The sequence below is a fragment of the Parasteatoda tepidariorum genome, chromosome 1 (assembly GCF_043381705.1).
Source record: "Parasteatoda tepidariorum isolate YZ-2023 chromosome 1, CAS_Ptep_4.0, whole genome shotgun sequence".
Classification (NCBI taxonomy): domain Eukaryota; kingdom Metazoa; phylum Arthropoda; class Arachnida; order Araneae; family Theridiidae; genus Parasteatoda; species Parasteatoda tepidariorum.
In genome coordinates this window covers 45792798-45813545 of record NC_092204.1, presented here as the reverse complement: position 1 = coordinate 45813545, position 20748 = coordinate 45792798, and the positions used below count along the sequence as shown (strand labels likewise).

Genomic DNA, 20748 nt, shown 5'->3' with positions numbered 1-20748 from the left:
GTGTTTGGCTTGTAATAGAATAGAATAAATTCTACTTAAAGAATTATGTATAGTACTATTCTTGGTAATTAAATAAGTGATTGCGATTGACATAATTAATTACTGAAACAATGAAGTCAAGTCAGTCCCCTATAGGAAGATGAATTCTTATGACAGACCATTCCAAAATTCTACCGTAGTCAAAAACAAAACAAACAAAAAATTGTCCAGATCTTTATACACCTCACCCTACCTGAGGAATGTAAAAAGAAAAGGGTTGTCATTAATTATGAAGTGACACTTGGGACCACGAATAAATGATAAGGCAGTTAATACTTTACCGATTGACCAGAGAGATCTCTCCGTTTGGCAATTGGTTAGCTCTATACTCGGGCGCAATTCGTTCTGTCGGCAAAGTGTTAAGATTATCAATTGATGATTTGCAGATAGATAAGTGAGAGATACATTTTGAAAGCAATGTAAGTTTTATCATTTTCCTATATCAGGACGGGGATTGAATAATGAACACGAGGGAGATTTTTAAATAAGAAGGTACGGCGTCAATTTAACTCGTAATTTCTATCATGTTTTCATTGGTTACATTTTAAAATATTATTATAGTATTTGATAATATATCTTAAGATCTGCAAAATAACCACAGTACATTTTTATGCACATAAACTTTTTAAACATTTTTTTTATTTACGTCATTCAATTTTAAGTAATTTGTTAAGTTGAATGTGGATGAAAGATTTAACATTGGAAATATATACGTTATTTAAAATTTAAAACATGAAATTTGCAAAAACATTAGCCATTTCACAAAGATCTTTTAGTTGATTTTATAATGATACCAGACAAAATAATCAAAATTTAAGAAAACTAAAGGAAACTAAATGAAAGAATATGATATTTGCCTGAAATATTTAGATGAATATCATTTTAAAAATTTAAATAAGATATTTGTCATAGAACTTATTAAATGAGTCTTATATTATTTGTCTTATATTATGTGTCGCATATTATGTGTCACATATTATTTGCTTTATATCGATTACCATATGACTTATTAAATCATATGACTTAATAAAACTTTGAGATGGCACTCTCAGCGGCACAAAAAAAATCTTAAGTAAAATAAATAAATAAATTAAAAATAAGAAAACCTTATAAAAATGTATACGATTGTCCCAAGAACGTTTCTTTAAATCATCATTAACCTTACATAACTTTTTATGTGAAGGTAAAACACTGAGTTTTGAACATCTCAGTGACATGATACAAAAAAACACTGTAAATTTTTATTTTTGTGAGAATTAAATAACTATTCAATTATTTAAGGTATTAAAATTTTCATATGTTTTGAACAGTTTTCTCTTGGTTTTTAGAAAACTAGACTTTTATCTTCCCCCGTTATTGCATGTAAAATCAATAAATAAAAGGTAAATACTTTTTAATCTGATTAAAGGGAAATTCTTTCGAGAAAATTTCAAAGATATTTATAAAATTTTAATAGGTTTTCTTAAATGCGGTTTTTGCTCTTCTGGCATTGTTTTTATGAAGTCAATTCTAGTATTATAAAATCAATCAAAAACACTTTTTTTCAAGTTCAGATAATGTTTAGTATACATTTTATTTTTCTCATATTTCAATAACTAGGCTTTTCCAATAATTTTTTAGCATTTTGCTTGATAAATAAAGGGAACGTTTGACGTAAATCTGAAAAAAAAAAACACTGTTTAAATATTACATAAGCATCTTAAGTTTATAATTGGTTAATTTTTTTTTCTTATAAGGGCAATGTTTACGTAAGACACTAAAATCCCGTATTTCATTTTTATTTATTTATATATTTTTCTCAAAATGCAAATAAACGGCAACAAAATGAGTTGGGAAAAATTACATTAGGAACAATTTCAAATTTGGATTAAAAAATGAATTTAAGGACATTGTTCCGCTACACAAGTCACTGTTGTGAGATCTTTCTTCTATAGGGATTTCATACATAAATACCAGTTTATAAAATCTCTCTTTTTTTTTGACAAATATTTTCAGTAATCTGATGCGAAGCGTGTTCTCCTATTTCTTTTAATTTATGCGAAATTTTTGGTTACGCTGCAATTTATAGTTGATTGCGGTTCTTTCATATTTAATCAATTAAATAATAATAATATATGTGCTAGTTAGAACGATTCATATTTAATTTTGAACTTTCATAAACTATGTTTTATCCTGTAAAAAAATAGGTAAATAAATAAATCTATCTACACACGCCCACGAAGAAAGAGGAGTGGACGATTAATTAATCTAACAATATAAAAAAGGAAATATTGGAAGATTAATTATTTCCTCATTAAATATTATATTTTATGTGTTTTAAACAATAAATAAAGTAATTGTTTCCTTACGTTATTGTATTGGAAACACTCACTGCTTAGTTATGTTAATGTCATTCTCTAGAAAAACCGATTTGAAGAATTTTTTCGAGATAAATCATAAACAACAATACATTCCGAAACATTTGAATTGTTTGGATTTGCGAGCAATGGTGGATGACGGAAACACGTTTTTAAAAACAAAAACTTTCCACAAAAGTAGGTTTCCAGAAACGTGGGAGGAAGAGATGTATTTAGAACTCGTGTGACGCAAGCTGCGGCGCGGAAGGAACGCCGAACTCTTACTTACTTTAAACTACACTGTGATTGGATGAGGATTGCTGGAAAGCAGCTTTCACTGGACTCTTTTTTTTCTTTTTTTTTTTTCTTTCCTAAAGATGCTTTCCCTTTTGCCCTTTCCGTCCCATCTTTTCCTGGAATTAATCATTATTTTTTTCTTATTTAGATTACTTTTTGTTACGTGGTAGTGTTCTTACTTGTATTGATTGACGATTTCCTGTAAATCTGAAATTGTTTTGGCTTTTTTTTAATGTTGTTTCAACGCACCGTTTCAGTTTTTATCCGTTTAAATTGATGATGCATTTGTGACTGTTGAATTTGAGTGAAAACTTTAATGATTTATGTCCTCATCAAAGCAACCTTGTTTTTATGAAGGTTTAATATGACAATTATTGAATATTACTATTATAGAATTATGGATTATTAAATATATTTGAAAATAGCTTTTGAAAAGAATTACATAATGCCATTTAACTTAAGTCAAATTTTTTAACTACTGGAATGCTCATTTATTTATTATTTATACTTTTTTTTACTGTAGTTAATTGGTTATGAGATAACGTGTTTGAAAGCTGTGAAAAAAAATTATAATATTGAATTTAAGTCGAAACTACTTAAATTTTTTCATTCTTATTAATACATTGTTTTTCCCAAAGTTTTAAATAATATGCTATTTTTTCATAAAAACTTCTATAATTAATGAAAAGTAAAGTTTTTTTTCAAGAGAAAGCCCTTTTTATAAGCATTTTTGTAAGCATTTTGTCTATTTTTTTTTGTAAATAAACAACAAAAAAAACGGTAAACATTTGTATAAATTAATTTTTTTGCTATATTTGCCATTATTCAAAGACAATATGAAATGGTCAGGAATAAAAAGACCATAATAATTATATCACAGATAGTTTTCTCATTTTAAAAATAAACTAAATTTGTAAATATTAGAAATATTCGAATATTTTGTTTCAGTGAGAGTGAAACTTAGAAATTTGCTTTATAGAAATAATCACGAAATAAGTAAATGCTTTTACAAACTAAAAATATCACTAAATTTGAAATAAACTTAATTTAGTGTTTCATCGTTGGGTGAACTGCTTTCCAGCTTAATGAATTCTGTCATTATTTACTATGAAAAATAAAACATTCTTTAAACAAAATAACAATGCAATAATTTCGTTAAAAAAAAGAAAGCCTTGTAGTAAAATTTAAAAAACTGACTTGTTTTGCATGTTATTTCTTAATTTTACTATCGTTTGCTGCTAAGAAATATCGAAATTCGATTATTATTAAATTTGTGGAAACAACCTTTTAAGAATTAACTTTTACAATAGTTGCAAAAAAAATTTCCTTTACTTTTATTACATATTTATTATTTCAAAGATTTTAATCATTGACAAGCTAACTGAAACTAGGGGTCCCCACCCCGTTCCTCAGGCACTCAGCAACATCCAAAAATGCTTTCGCAGCTACTTTCAGATTGTTTAGGCCGCTTATTACATATTTGCGTATTTTAGTCTATCTTTCTGTCTAGTAACTTTTTCAAAGTGAAGTTCTAATAATCTACATCTTATACATAATGTAGAACCTTGGGTTTATAAAAATTTTATTCAATTTATGTATGATTTAATGTATATACAATTTAATTTATATGCAACTTATATACAATTAATTCAACTTATTACAACTTAATACAGTTTTTTTCCTTTTCCGTCTTGAAATATATTAACTTTCAACCCTGCAATATTAGGCATCAATGCGTGCTGACTCAGTTTTTACTACTTAAAAAAAACCAAAATGTTCATTATGTTTTACCTATGATAGACCTTAGTTATGTTAAACAATATAACAGGAGTCCAAGATCCTTAAGAGACGAGCCATGTTTCAAAATTTGAAATTTTTCGCAAGCCGCAATTATATACGTATTTAAAAGGTATGCAAAAAAATTACTAATTTTTTTTTTTTCATAAATTATATTTATTGAAAAAAAAGTAAAAGTGCAAAATATGTGTATTGAATTTAAATATTAAAAATTAAACACATTTTTTTTTATTTCTCTTGATAATTCTTTAAAATTTGGTGAATAATTGGTGGCAGAACTTCTCAGTAATTCTTTGAGATGCTGGTTAGTTTATACTGATCGGTGTTTGGATTTCACGAATTTTAAAGTGGAATAAATTGATTCACATAAGCACGTTGTTCCGAATATTGAAATAATTCGACAGGCAGCCTTCTGATACAAATTCTTTAACTCAGCATACTTCGATTCTGGTACAAATTTCCAAAATTCAGTAATCGACGTCGACTTTTATTTTCATTGTAGAGCTTGATCTTCTTTGCATCTTTATTAATTCTAATTCTTCAGATGCTTTTTGTGTCATAATTGTATTAGAAATGGAAAACTCACCTTGAATTGAACAACGTTGCACTTAGTCTTTCATATTTGTTCTCAGTAAGTTAAAAGACATTTTGAAACACATACGGAATGATAATTTTTTTAAATATAATCGCACAAAAATGAAAAAGGAACTCGGGTGCATTTATCAAGAGTCACAAATAATCCTTCAAAGAGCCGCAGGACCCTGCAGTATAATATTGCATGAGAAATATGTGTATGCTTATGAACAAAATTTGGTTGAGTGTAGAAAAAATTTTGAGTGATAATGTTTCCATTTTTTAAATTGAATAAGTAGAATTTTAAATGTTCGCTGTGTTCGCATTGATAAAATTGTGAAAAATGTTAGGAAAATAAATTTATGATGAATGATTTATATTTTTTATTAGCATCATTTGTTTACACATCAAATTTATATGCATATTTCCAGTTTGAAAATGTTTTCGTTAATTCAAAATGTATTCAGGGGTCGAATAACTGACAAATAAGGCACTAAGTATGTTGGTGGCCTTTTTATTTTTACTCGGGTAAAAGTCAGTGCATCAACATAACACATTGAAATTTATTTTAATGAATGTTGTGCATAAGCTCTTGCCAATTAAGAAATGAATAAAGAAAAACTTAGGAAAGGAATTAAAATAGTTTAAAAAAACAATAAAAGATTTGTTTGAAATTAAGTTTTCGATCTTTACATTAGAATGTTATTTGGATGCCAGTAACAGATTGGAGGTCTTGAACAGACTCTCATAAATCTATACTTAATAATAATCCATTTCATAACTCAAAATTTAAAAAAAATTTATAATTTACATAAGATTCATCTCATTTTCTTTTTTAAAAATTTATTTCTAGTTGTAGAAATATTCAATACATTTATGTGAAAATCTTATTCTCAAGCCTAAAACTGAGAAATATTTAATTTGTTATAATCGCGACTGTATATAAAGTAAAATGTATTATTTTTCGCAGAAGTTCTGTAATAAGCAATACGAAAATAGGTGAATAACGATTATCAAATGATACAGAAAATTTTTCTTAAAATTTAGCTATTTACTGGGTCAAATAAGTTTTAAATTTAATCACATAACTTTTATCCACTCATTGCTTTTCAACTTTTTCCCCGATTCCATACCGAGCTTTTAATAAATTATTAGGTTTTAAATCTACAATTAGTTTTATGTATATAAGTGTGTAAGAATTATCAAATGATACGTTAAAATTTTTAGAAAATTTAGCTATTTAAAACGATCTAGCCTCTTTAATTTCTATCAAAGATAAATTCAATTTTATCTAACAATTCTTATACTTTCACTTTCGACACCTTATCTTCTCCTTCTTACCGCCAATATCAATTATTATGGCTTTCCTGCAATAAGTGTTCTTGTAGGAGCGCCAAGATGAGGATGAATGTAATAGCTTAGGAAACTCTATACGCTTCTCCGGATAAAATTTTCCGCAGGGGTAAAATAGAGAAGGCAAGAATGAAAAACGTGCCAAAAATACTACCTCTACAAGCCGCCATTCCTGTCTCGTAAAACGGACAAATCAGTGAAATGGCGCCGAACTGAGTCTCCGTTTGATTGGTCGAGAAAACAGACGTCTGCCATTTTCACGCGCTCTTGTATAAATAACATAGTCTTGCGTTCTGCGCGCCGTAACCGTTTGTTCTTTAGACTTCTGGAAACCTTTGGCTGTGTTAGACCCACGTAATCGTGCTTTATTATAAATATAAACATAAACACAGGAAAATTGTATAACAACTTCAATAAAAACATTGACTTTTTTTTGTGATTAAGTAGAAACTGTTGATTGACCGTTTACGCTCGCTGGAATTTATTATCCAAAGCGTATGAATGGGAATCGATATGGACCGCAATAATCATAACCCGAAAATTTTTAAATTTTCCAAAGTAAGTGAAATTTAAGATTATATTTCGATTTATTTTATTAAATTCAAATATGTGAATTTATTAGTTTGAATTAATTATTTTCCCATATAATAGAGTTTAGTTTTTAGTTTCTTCCATCCATTCAAAATATTTGGAATTTTTTTATTAAACTATTACTACAAAGCAAATAGTTTGCTGTTTCGGCTAGTTATAATTTTAAAAAAAATAACGAAAATGTTGTAAAAGTATATTTTTCTATATGATAAACAACATATGCTAATTTAATGTTGTATAAATTGTAATCTATAAGAAAGAGTTTATAAAATTTTAAATTTTTTAGCGAGTATTTTTTATCTCCTATTAACTTTTTTGATTTAATAATGTGTTTTCTTTAAATGAGATTTACTGTGTTCGATTCTAAGAAATAGGAATATTAGTCATTCTTTAAACTATTTCCTTTACGTTTTTTCTTTCTTTTTATTTTTTAGGAAAAATTAAATTGATTTAATATACTTTTTTTTTCCACCCTAATAATTGCTTGACTACCTCATTATTTTACTACTTCCTGATCAATTCTTGATTTTATTTCCTTTAAAACTATCAGTTATAAATGCTTTAGATTAAGAATAATTTTTCTCCATCTCTAATAAAATACTTTCTAATAAGTATCTAGTGCATAAAATATCTACCTTTAAAAATATAATACTTGATAACAAATATACTATTACTTGATAACAATATAATATTTTTTAAAGCTGTAATTAAGAAAACAAAAGATTTTAGGAACTGTTATTGAACATCTTCAAAAGAAAAAAACTGTACATCTAATTTCTCAATTAATTCAAATGATTCCAAATCGGGCAAGGGTGGGTAAGAAACTAATACCCTCATCCTGTAAATATCTGATAACTGTTTTATCGAATTATTTTATAAAAATATTTGTTTAAATTGCATGAAAAATATATATTTTAATTTTGATAGTGATAATAGCATTTATAAATTCGTTTGCCTTCTTACATTACAAAAGGAACCAGTTGTGAAGATGAATCATCTCAGTATTAACTGTCTCAGTTGGATACCATCGATCGATTCTCTGTTAGGAATTTTTATTAGTACTTTTTCCATTCTCTGTATTACTTTACTTACATTTTATGTTTTTTATTCTGCCGTTTTATAGAAATGTATTGAAATAAGTTTATAAATAAGTATAAATTTCGGGTCTATGTTTTATATTTGTTAAAGCACGTTTTCTTGTTTTGTTGATACATACCTCCCACCCCTCACTACGGATTGCGTGTATCGAATCAAGCGCCATCTTGTGCTTTTGAATGCAATCTTTTTCACTGTCAAGGTTAGGTGTGCTTTGGGTATTGTTTATTTACATTAAAATCGTAATGTGCTAAGCGACAGTTATTGATTCTTAAAAGTAAAAAGAATAAACCAGGTCACTTATTATGCATTTTTTTTTTAACCTAGATTACAAAAATGAAAAAATATATATTTTTTTATATTAAAATTAGGTTGTTTTCTGTTGTGAAAAATAGACCATTATTAAATCATTTGAGTTAATCTTTGTAGAATTTGTAGTTAATAGATTTGTGATGAAAATAAATTTAAAAATTTTTTTTTCGACTATGATTTTGAATATCTAAGTATTTTATTTTTCTTATTGTAGAAAGTCATTCAGGAAAAAACGCTTTTTTTTATTTTTAGAAAAGATTATTTATTTAATTGAATATTTTCTATGAAGATGATTTTTCTTATTTAATTAATAATATAATCAATGAACTTACCGATACTAAGCAAGGATCATTTTAGGAGAAACTTCAGTACATTAAGTGAACCTTCTCAAAACTTTTTATCTTTTAACGTAAAAACGGGCCATTAAAAAATAATTCTGTTGCAAAAACATTTAAATTCTTCTTTTAAAAATGGAGTAAATGACGTCTTTAATTCAACATTTAGAAAATAACATCTTAAAATGCACGGTTTTGGTGTGTTTCTCCCCCCCCCCTTTAGGAAAACAGCACTTTATTTTCACATATTCATAAAATTATGAGTAGATTTTTCACAATTTGACCAAAAGTCTGAATACACTAGTTTTTGCTACTCTTTAAAAAATCAGAACAATATTTTCACATTTACAAAATTATCAGGTAGATTTTTCCGGATTTTACAAAATCTCAAAAACGTATTAGTCTCAAATCGCACCTGCAAAATTATTTTTCCGAAGTATACAAAAACTATAATTGTAATATGAGAATCATATTCAATTCATTTTGTTGATCGTAACGAATATTTCAAATTACAACAATTTTGTTTCCAATGAATTTTCACTTTCTATTTTCTTTTGAAGCAATATTAGAATTTTTTCTGTTCAAATAAATTAATTTACTTTTTTAACAATTTTTTTTTTTGTTGTAGATAAGGTGGATAATCTAATAGTGAACTCAAAATTCTGCGTTATTATTTTTAAAAAAAAAAGCTCAGCTTAGAATTATTCCTGTCTTGAAAATTATACGTCTTAAAATCTTTTATTTTTAATTATGCTTTAAATATAAAGTAGAAAAAGCGATTTTGTGTTATGCACAACCATCCATTTGTTCCACCTCTAGATATTATAGGTATTTCGTATCCTTAGATATTATCTCAGAACGGATTGGAAGTGTTCGAAACTATCATGGAACATCTGTTCATATTGGCTAGTTTTTTCCCCATGCCTATTTTTAAATTATTTATTTTGTTGTCGTCATTAATTTAGAGAATGTGTTGGACAGGCAACACCAGATTCCTTTAGTTTTGAACAACGTGATGCAAAAGAAGGCGAACTTTTTCTCCATCACTTTTCTCCATTTTGGTTAATAAGCGAGATATTACCACAAATTAATTTTATTTCCTGAAAAATGTCATCATGCCTCAATGATAACAAAATTGATATTTATAAACAGCCACATCGTGAGTGTATAAGCAAAATTGTAGTATAGCCTGGATTGAATTTATTACAATCTAAATTATACAACATTTGCAATTATACCACTTCAGTTTTTGTTTTGTTTTACTTATTGTTTTAATTTAATTTAATTAATATCTTTGATTTGTTAATACATTTCGCCATAATTTAGATGCTTATAAAGAGGTCATACTTTTTATCACTAAGTAGTATTAAGATTATTTTATATTTGTTTATTTGAAAGGAAAATAGTTTGACTCAAAGCAACGCTTATAAAATGGGATTTCCATACGTTAATTAAGCAATTGAATTATGGTATTAAAATGGTTGACAAATAAATAAAATGTTGTTTACGTAAAATGTAAGTTTTGTTAAAACATTAGATATTTTCCTAGTTTAAAATTTCTTGTTAGACATATGGCATTTAAATCTGTTTCCAATCATATTTTGCAAGTACTTAAAAATACGCATCGTTTCTTTCGGTAGTTGAAAAAAAAAAAATAAATAAAATAAATTCTTAGTTCTATTTGAGAATAGTACTACGATTGTCTTCTTATCCCAGAATTATTACCCGATTCCTATGTTCTCTGTCCCGGCATTATTACCCAATGTTAATCCATTTCATAGACCACTACGGATTTTCCATCATTTCTACCTATTCTGTCTATATTATAATGAATTTGTAGACACGTTTTCCTGAAAACTTTTTTTTCTTCTGAATTCGTGAAAACTACGGAAAAGTCTACTTCAATTTACCGATGATTTTAACGGTTGTTTATTTTCTAGTACAATTTGTGTCAATATGTGGACGATCCCTTAAAATTGGTTGGTTAATTAAATTCAAGATATTATAGATACCTTTTCAAATTATAACTGTCGATCTTTATGCATTTAAATCCATTGCAGCTTGTTTTAGTTTCTGGCAGAATCTAATTTATACATATCAATTAAATGTTGCATTTTGTCTTTCAATATTACCACGACAAAATGTAACTCAAAAGTATCTCTGACATGTCATAAAGAAAACTCATTAACTGATAGGCAAATTATAGTACTTAGGAGAAAGCCCATGGATGAATAAGGCAAAGTGATGTAACGTTGATAACATGTTTGCTTTTATGCATTACTTACAAGAATGTTACTTTTACGTTTTAAAATTCTTTTGGGAGCGATTGTCAAAAATAAGCAAAGACGAAAAAAATGACCATAACTGATTCATAAAAACAGCTTTAATTGCTCCCCCAGAATGGTCTTCTTTTTTAAATTTCATGCTTCATCTTTTATACCTATCATAATAATTTTAAAAAAGAACACGTATTGTAGAATCTTATTAAGAATATTATTTTTTAAATGTGTACCAAACACACAAAATTGTTAGCTTATTTTGCTCATTTTTACGATTTTTTCCCCATATTATAATCTCTGTACATTCTTTCTTACTTCTTCGCCTGAGGATATTTACTTTAACAATCAACTGTATTAGATGGTAACAAATCGTGATTTTGTGCAATACGTACTTAATAACACTTAAGACTTTAAATCCAGTTATTTAATCCTACGTTTTCTTCTAAATGTTTTCATTTTTGTTATGAGTTTAATACCCTAAACCTGCTGCTTGTGTTGAAGTTTTTGTACCTTTTGAAAACCGGAGTCGAATAAGTTCCTTACTTTTCTGTGGTATATGGAACTTAATTTATTTCCAAAGCATTTCAAAGATAATTCCAAATAAATACTATTTTTACTCGAAAGAAAAATACTCGGAAACTCATAATTCATCTGGAGTAGTAGGTGTAGGGGAGAGAAAAAAGAAACTCTGCTATGTTGTGAAAATGTAGAGGAGCAGGTTGTCACCAAATGAGGTAACCACAATTCAAACACGAAGTGTTGTTTCAGCTGTAAAAGTCTGGGAATTCGCATAAAGCTGTCTCCTGAATCTACCACATGGCGATAGGTGAACGAAACCGACAGTGAAAATTGCATTAAAGCACGCACGCTGTTTTCTTTGAAATGTAAATGTTAGATAAAGTTTGATTTATGGAAATTCTGCTGGCTATAAATTTTTGTTGACGGCTGCCTTAACCCTTTGCTTTTTATTCAACTGAGGTATACCTTAAAAAGTATTCCCAATACATCTGGTAGAGGAAACATTGAGGAGAACATTTTTCTTACGGTTAGTTTGCTTTAAAACCAAAAGGAAATTGGATTTTTTTTTCTTAAAATTTACTTGAAAGTAATGTTCGATGGATCAGTGGTTAAGGTACTACATTGACGTATGGGACCGGAGTTCTATCTTCGGAGAAATGCTACTTTACAATGCTGGGGATTGAGAAGTAGAGACGGCCATGCGCAATAATGCCCACTCTGTTAAGTTTTTTTTTTTTAAAAATTGTTTTTTCGATATATAGAAATGTAGCAGTTCTCAATAATTTGTACACGCAGACAAATCATTTTGCATTTTTAGCAAGATGGTGTGTAAAATGAAACATTTGCAAGAACCAGTTGTTGGCTTAGGAGGGCATGTAGGTTGTTGACTAAGTTATATTTTATAAATTAATATTGTTTATAAGTAATCTATAAAAAAAATTTTTATAGCTTTATCATGAAAATTACACCAATAATTTAAATTTCTCATAGACTAAAACATTTTTATTAAACTTTGTTTACTTTCGTATTGAATTGTTACAAAAGTTAAATGTATTCAATATTGCATTAACTTCGATTGTTCACTGAAAAAAAAGAAAGAAAAATTGGTCTAATTTAATAATGCAGCATATTTTTAAATATGATTTGTGGTCAATAGCCGACCTTCAATGTTTTTCTTTTACGGCGCGTGTGATTTATATCTCACCAAACAAGCATTTTGTATGCAAATTATGCCTTATTGTGTCTGCGGGTCAACTTCTAAGTACAGACAAACTCTAACTTTTTTCTTACACAAATATTAATCTTCGTTTTCAAACTTGACGCAACTTGCGCAACAACGCTTTACACGTGGCAATTTGAATATATTAATTGGTGAGCTAATTGATGGTTTATTTCTCTGTTACCTTGGTTACCCACTCTCCTTTTAAAAATCTTTTTAAATATTAAAATCGAGAGTTTTCAAATAGTATTAAAGAGCATAATGTATGTATGAAAAGTGTAATTTATTCAGTTTGATAAATAAATTGCAATTAATTATTCGACAATCTTACATCTATGGTAAAAACTCATTAATACTCTTACCATATAAGCCCTCTAAAACTGCAAAATATATTTAAAACAAATTTCAAATTATTTATTTTTTTGAAATTTCTAAATATATCATAAAAAAATTTCCTTTAATACTCATGCTCTTCTATTTTGTGTGCCTTAATTGAAATTAATTAAGAAATACGAAGAGGCCATGGTAGCCTAGTGGTTAGAGAGAGTAACTTCGGTCGAATGGACCGAGGTCCGATTCTAGACTCTTAAGAGCAATCGAGTACATGTGATGTACTTGCTGGTAAGATCTGTGGAATTAAAAATCCTGTGGTCGGTCGCTGATTTAGACAGATTACAGGGATCTAGAGAAAATTTTCTTCCTCTTTAGATCTATGTCTAAATTGAGGAAGTGGTTCAGCCATCTATCCTTAGTTTTCTGATCTAAGACTTTCTTTCACTCCTGTGGTGCTCTCTCTTTAAACGAAAGGCGCACTTTCTTGACTTAATTCGCAAAAAGCCAATCGTTTGCTTGCTTTGTCTTACCAAGTGTCATACGAAACAACAACAAAAAATATGCAAGACTGGATTAATTTTACTTTATATTTCCTAGTTTCATTGATCGAAAGTACAATTGAAATTTTATGTTATTTTTTTTTAGTGATTTGATAATTTTTTAGAACTCATTTTTGTCAGAATAATTCATTTGGTCAGTAAATTGGTACTGTCTACAATATCTGGTCTTATATCTTATTCGTCTGGCAATAATTGATCAATTTAGGAGAAATTTTGGTCCGTTAATGGTTGTGTAAGCATTAAATTGTTTTTTTGTTTAAGTCGACCCTTCACAAAATATTTTGTCTTGAAAACTATCTCCTTATAATTTTCATTAAAAAAAATATTGAGGTTTTTTTTAAACCTACTGCCGTTATGCATTAAATTGCTCAAGAAACTTTTTCTGCTTAAATTCTAATGTTAATTAGCTTTTCTCATTTTTAAAGTTTCAACTTATTCTTAAACATATCGAAAACTTATTATATTAGTTTTAAATCTACAAGAAACATATTTACCTAAGCTTTTTATTAATTTTTATGTTTTATGTATTTTTTTAAAATTTTTAACTTAAATCTATTGCAACAGCAATTGGTATTTAAATGTATCTACATGCATTTTCGAAAATATTGAATGACATGTTGATGCTTCTTCGTGTTTTTCTGTTGTAATTTGACAGTGTTGGATATAATTTTGTTTATTTTCGACTTGAGAACTAATTTTTTCTTCAAGGACTAATATTTTTTCCACAAAATTATAAACAGGATCTTAATTTTACAAATTGACAAAAACTGGCCCCGGATTAAAGGAACCCAATTTAAGGCTAATTTTGAATTAAAAAAACTAGTAAATTTTCACAACTTCATACTTAAAAAAAGTTTAGAATGACTTCTGTCTTCATGTGACTTGCAAATAACATAATAAAATAAATGTGACCTTTCCCGTTTTTTTTTTAACGGATAACTTTTGACTTTTATCATACAGCAATATTTTTAGTGCTATTTCGTTTGAATATATTGTCTATGATAGGTACAGGAGTTTTGCTTCCAGATTTAAGTGGCAACACTGATTAAGCTTCACTAGCATCAATAATACTTAGGCACCTATTTTTACGACCCGCGAAGCAAAATAGTACCTTTTTCTCTAAATTGTTTTTTAAACGGTTTTCTAATGTGATTTATGTATTACGTTTAAATATTTATGCATTGGTGTAACTCTAGTAGCAACCTTTTGAGTTTAATGTAAACGCATGTCTTGGCAATGAAACGCACTTAGCCTTGACCTAAATTTAGCTTCATTTATTCAAACATAAATAAACTTACCTGGTCAGGATGTTGCTTTCAGCTCTGTTTATCCAAAATTTTAAATTCCTCATATCTACAATTGAATGAAATAGTTTTAAAAAAAAGCTCTTTATATTCCATCATCTGTTATATTTCTGTCCAATACATAAAAAAATGGCTTAGTAAATTAATAATGCTATAAATATGCGCCTAAATCATAGATTTACCTGCTTTTTTTTTTCCTTTGATGCATGCCCGCTTTTTAAGTCAATATTTTGAACGAACTCTTGCAAAAAATAATATGAGTTTTCAATATTTTTGTTACAATCCAATTTCTTTGCCCATGCCTTAAAGTTATTGAAAATGTACTTAATGGCGAATGAATTTAAATTGGAAATGTTTTTTATACGAAATTTGGTAATAATCGCTCCGATGTAAATTTTTAAATGTATGGATAAAACTAAATTCAACTTATCACTTTGCAGTTTGAACTAAATGCTTAACTAAATTATTTTTTTATGTCTTTCAATATCAAAAAATTGTAAGCGATATGTTATTTTAAAGAATGTCTTTATTATATCTGCCTTTGATTATATTTATATCAACTTCTGGGTGTATTATACCTTTTAAACGGCTTTTTTTTTTTTCAAAATAATTTGTTGGTTGCAGTTCAACTGTAAATTTTATGTGTAACTAATTTACTAGAATTAATTATTTACCATCAATTTATTATTCCTTGATGTTACTTCTGGTATATTTTAAAGGGAAACGCTTATTTTGTTAATATGTAATAATATATCTAGTTAAAATTAGTTTTAGCTTTAAATAAAAGTCAGATTTTAGTGAAATAGACAATTATCGCAAAAAATTGTGAAATGTCTTTCATAAAATTCATGGTACTACTAACATGCGTATCAGCAATATTTCAACAACAAAAAGTTTTTCTTACAATGTTATTACTTAATGAAATAGAATAAATAGTTCATACAACAAATGTTCTTATCTTCAGTCCTTGGAAAAATCATTTCTTATGTTTTATAAATTCCTTACTATTTAATTTTAACGATCATTAATACGTTTTAGCTACAAAACGCGTATGATGAAGTTTCAAATCTTTCGTTTGTTTATTTTGCTTTTGACCTTATGTTTACATTTTTGCTTTTGTTTCGAAACAAGTAGATATCAAAAATTGAATCAACTCAGTCTACACTCAATATTAAAAATAATTTTCGTGAAATCGTAGGGTTTTTTTCTTCTTTTTTCGCAGAACTTGGAATTTTAGTCTTATCTTAATAGTTTCTAAAGTCAATGAAATCGGAGTAATTCTGTCACCTAAGTCATAAACTTCTGTTTATTTATTTATTTTTAATCGAAATAAAATACTACGCATTTAATTTCCTAACTAGTTTTTATCGCATTGGCAACGCGTATTCTGTCATCAATCTATTGGATCATTTTTTTTCCTTCCAGATCATTCTTAAAATAGTCTAGAAATAAGGTACCTTTTCACCTTAAGTTTTAATGCGAAGAGATAATAGATAACTGGATAAAAGGCTAGAAGTCTAGTCCGCCGGAATCGGAATTAATCGGAAATCACAATATCCGGCACCCAAGGTTAGCATCTCCTAATTTTTTTTTTCTTCCTAGAATATAGATAACAGAAATATATTTTTTAGAAGTGAATATATTTGTTTCTGTTATTTTAACAGAAAAGCCAAACAAATGAATACTTTTCTGGAAAAGAAAATACCATGTTAAAAGCAAGATTAAATGTGATTTTTCGATTTATCATGTATAGTTATTATTTTTATTTTCTTAGAAAATTTGAGCTTTTTTCTCGATTAAACGTTCACAATTTTTATAGTTTTTAAATATAACTGTTATGTATACCCAATTAATCACATTTATGTAAAGATAGCCTAAATATATAATTTAACCATGGTCAAATTTGTTGTTTTCAGCTTTGTCGTGCCAATTTAATTTTGCTGAAAGGAAAACATATAACTCAAAATGGAACTCAACTAGCTAAATTGATGATTCTGCTTTTTGCAGAGTTTGCTAAAAAATGTATATTAGGAGTTAAGGGATAAAATAACTTTAATTATAATTTAATAAATTAATCAGACTAGCTGAAATCTTGTAACTTGACAATGGTTAGGTATAGGTACTGTTTTGAGATTTATGATCGAATAAAATTAAAGATTCTTTAAAAATAGAATTTTTTGAATCCTTGGAATAAAATTAGGAAACCACAGCACCGTGTAATAAATAAACAAATAATTACTATCATATTCAAATTTCTCACACTCAAATACAGCATCAATATTATATCATATAAACTTAAAATAAAGTGTCGATTTTAGTTATAACTTATTCATCGCTGCATGACATTTCTGAAATCACCCAACCTTAAGATTAGTTCCATTCCTTTTAGCTATTTGATGAATTCTGACTTGGACGTCCTTGGAAAGTTGATTTATAGAAAGAACTTGGCAGTAAGATTACCTTCTTCTATCAGTAACAGTTGGGATGAACAAACCCATTCTTGAAGAACGTCTACTTCAGAATAAAAATCATATGACTTGGCGACACAACGGTGAAAAGTCGAACGCAAATGTTGGCCATTGCCAACTTTACTTATAGTTCATTCCACGTGTTTTTTAGTTGGCACAGCATCGTGAGACTGTGTGTATATTTATGTTGCAGTTCCTTTTCTCCCTACCCTGTTTTAATTTTATTTTATTGTGGTATTTTATTTCATTTCAAACGCAGCAGGCCACCTTTTCGTCGCTTTTTCAATTGGCAAACTTTGACTTTGACCTGCTTTACATGTTACATTTATGCATGAAGTTCTTCTCCTTTTTTGACTAGTTAGTCTTAGTCTATATCGTATTGTATAAAAGCAAAAATTATTAGTACATGATAGTTAAGAATTCATGATTTATGAATAAACATTATCTTTGACATATGGATACGAAATATGTTTTTCTTGTTTACTAATAACCATTTTAAAAGGTAAATATCGTTAAAAATAAGAAAATACATTTAAGTTATTGAATGTTTTAAAATTTAGGCAAAATTTATAATTTTATGAATAAATTATTACGCTTGTAGTGGGAAAGCTATCTCCAATTGAGAATTCGTTAAATTCTCTTGTGTTAAAATCTTCTTTAAATTGATGATTCGCTCTCGCTTTAACTAATAATGGTTTGGGTTTTTTTTCCGTACTGTTAAAGTTTTCAAATATCAATAATAATAATAATTTTTTGTACTAAGTTTAAAGTTTATTTAATTAATTAATCCTATTTTAATACACTTTTTTAATTTTGTTAAACATTTATTATTTATAAAAATGTTTTTCAGTATTACATCATAGATATTCGTTGCATGTAACTGAATCCTTAAAAAAAGTAATAAAATAATAGAATTTTCGAAGTTCTTAGATGTTACATTTTTCTTAAAATATGGTAATGCTAATAATTTTTTTTTTTAATTTAAATGTGTCGTAAGAGATTTACAGTTAGGTGTAGAAGGTAATAATTTGAGTTTGTGTTTTTCTTTTAAAAGTCTGCTTAATAGATTTATTTCACATAACGTATAATTAATTATTCTGTATACGACGTTTATGTAAATTATTCTGTGTATGCGACGTATAATTATCCTGAATATAATTATTATATTTAAATGAAATTGGCTAAAAATGCTGGATATATGTAAGTTAATCCTTTTCCAGCAACAACCACTCTAAACATAGATTAAATTGGTATCATATTGGTGACAATAAAAACTTATATATTTAACTCAACCTGAAATTTTCGATGTTTTTTAATTTGCCTGTTATATTTTCATCAATTTCGATAAAATAAGTTTGTACGAAATTCAAACCTTTGGATTCATTCGATTTTTCAATTTTATGTTAATTTTTTATGATGTTTTGTTCGCATTAAAAATTTTGAGCGAATTAAGATCGACAATAAACAAATAAAGATTAAAGTACTATGTTGTGAATAACGTTTTAGTAAAATTTTATAACTATATTTTGAGAAACATATTCGTTTGCAAGATTTAATCGTTTCTTCGAACTAAAAGAACATTTTAGATATTTCGGGAATGAATTTTTTATACTATAACTTATAGTAAATCAGAAAAGGGCTTTTATGGGGCAAATTAAACTGTAAGTTATAGTATAGTAATTGTATACTGTAATTTTACTCAAAGTTTACCACGCGGTTTTCGAATATTTTTTTTTTCTAAATATTTCTTTGCATTTTTATTTTATAACTTTTTTGTTATGTTATTAATGCTAAAGAACAAAAAAAAATTGTCATTTACTATAAATACCTCGTGATATTCATTATTTCTTTTTTTATATTTAATTTTCTTTTGCATTGTTGTTCAGAACATATTTTATCGTTTCAGTTAATTGCGTGTTTAGTTTCAGTTTTAAGTTATGCAATACATGTTCTTATCCTGAATTAATTGCTGGATCATATTTAACTATTTTTTTAAATGCTCATTTATACGAAAAAGCGCTTTTTATATTATCTACAAGAATAAGCACTAAATATTAACTCGTGTCTAATCGCAAAATACATAAATTGAAAAAATTAAATGCCTTCTTCTATTAACTTCAATAATATCACGTGATGTAATAGAAAAAAATATTACGTGATTCTGAAACGCCAAGTATATGTTAATATGTTTTAGTTCTTTGTTAATATCCTACTTTTATTTCTACATATTATCTAGAAATGTTTTCCAGTCTCAATAGAAATTTATCAACTAATCCTTCTTTGATACTTGAAATAAGCTACCTTGGTATAAACTATTCGAACTGTTAACTCTATTTACTATTGTCACTTGTCTCATTCCGTTAGGCAAGTTGCCACTTTCATGCTTTATTTAAGCTAAAACTTTACTACGCCAAGTGGGGTAAATTCTTAGCACATCCAGCACAAGGCGATACAGAAATGTTTTTTTTAATTATTTTTTTTATGTGACATAACGAATTACTTATACAGATAATTAAACGGCAAGCCGCACCTTTAGTTCTTTAGCAAGATCTGTCTGACTTTTAAATATTGGTACTTACTTGCCTATTTGAATTAGTTTTAAATTATTTAGTTGAATACGGGATGCCGAGGTACCTTAGTGACATTTTTATCTTTTTTCCTTTTTTTTCCGTCTTTCTTCTAACTTTTATTTTTACCTCTAACATCAATGGTCATATAAGAAGAAATTTGTGAAAATAATTTATCACTAACTATTTTATCGTTAAAAAAGACCTTCCACAAAATATTTTTCCTTTTTAAAATTGAACCCTTTATTGACTAGTTTTTCTTCTTCTGAGAGGCATAATCAAATTTTGAACAGAAAGTATGTCTCTGATTCATAATTTTAAAACTTAGAAAAGTTTTCTTTCTTTTTTTTTCTTTTTTGTGCATATGTGTGACATAACGAATAACTTATATAGATAATTCATTGACACGCTGCATCTTTAATTTTCTAGCAAGATCGGTCTGACTTTTAAATATAAGAACTTATTTGATGTATTGAATAGATGTAAACTATTTAGATTAATACGAGATTCCGAGGTCCACTAGTGACATTTCTTTCTTGCTTCATATTTTTTATATCTCAAACATCAGGCGCTATTTAAGGAGAAATAGAAATTTGTGAAAATAATTTATCGCAAAATATTTTTTCGTTAAAACAGACCTTTTACAAAATATTTTTCGTTGTAAAACTGGACCCTTTACAGGGATCTGTTTAGAAGAAATTTGGGTCCGTTAACGGACCCTTCACAAAATATCTTTTCATAAAAACGGACTTGATGACCTAAAAAATCTCA

The 20748-nt window shown here is 27.4% G+C and overlaps 1 protein-coding gene across 8 annotated transcripts in view; it reads left to right on the top strand.

The window, feature by feature from the left end:
- The window catches only part of LOC107446082 (sodium- and chloride-dependent glycine transporter 1), a 141210-nt gene that overhangs the window by 94208 nt on the left and 26254 nt on the right, over positions 1-20748 (top strand). The window contains exon 1 of one of the 8 annotated variants that reach the window (XM_043051584.2): positions 6612-6953. The exons of 6 other annotated variants lie outside the window; for them this stretch is intronic. In XM_043051584.2, the coding sequence (XP_042907518.1) occupies positions 6897-6953 (57 nt within the window). In that variant the 5' untranslated portion in view covers positions 6612-6896. Of the gene's footprint in view, positions 1-6611; positions 6954-17331; positions 17393-20748 lie in introns of those variants that run through there. One more of the 8 variants, XM_043051588.2, reaches the window with a different exon arrangement.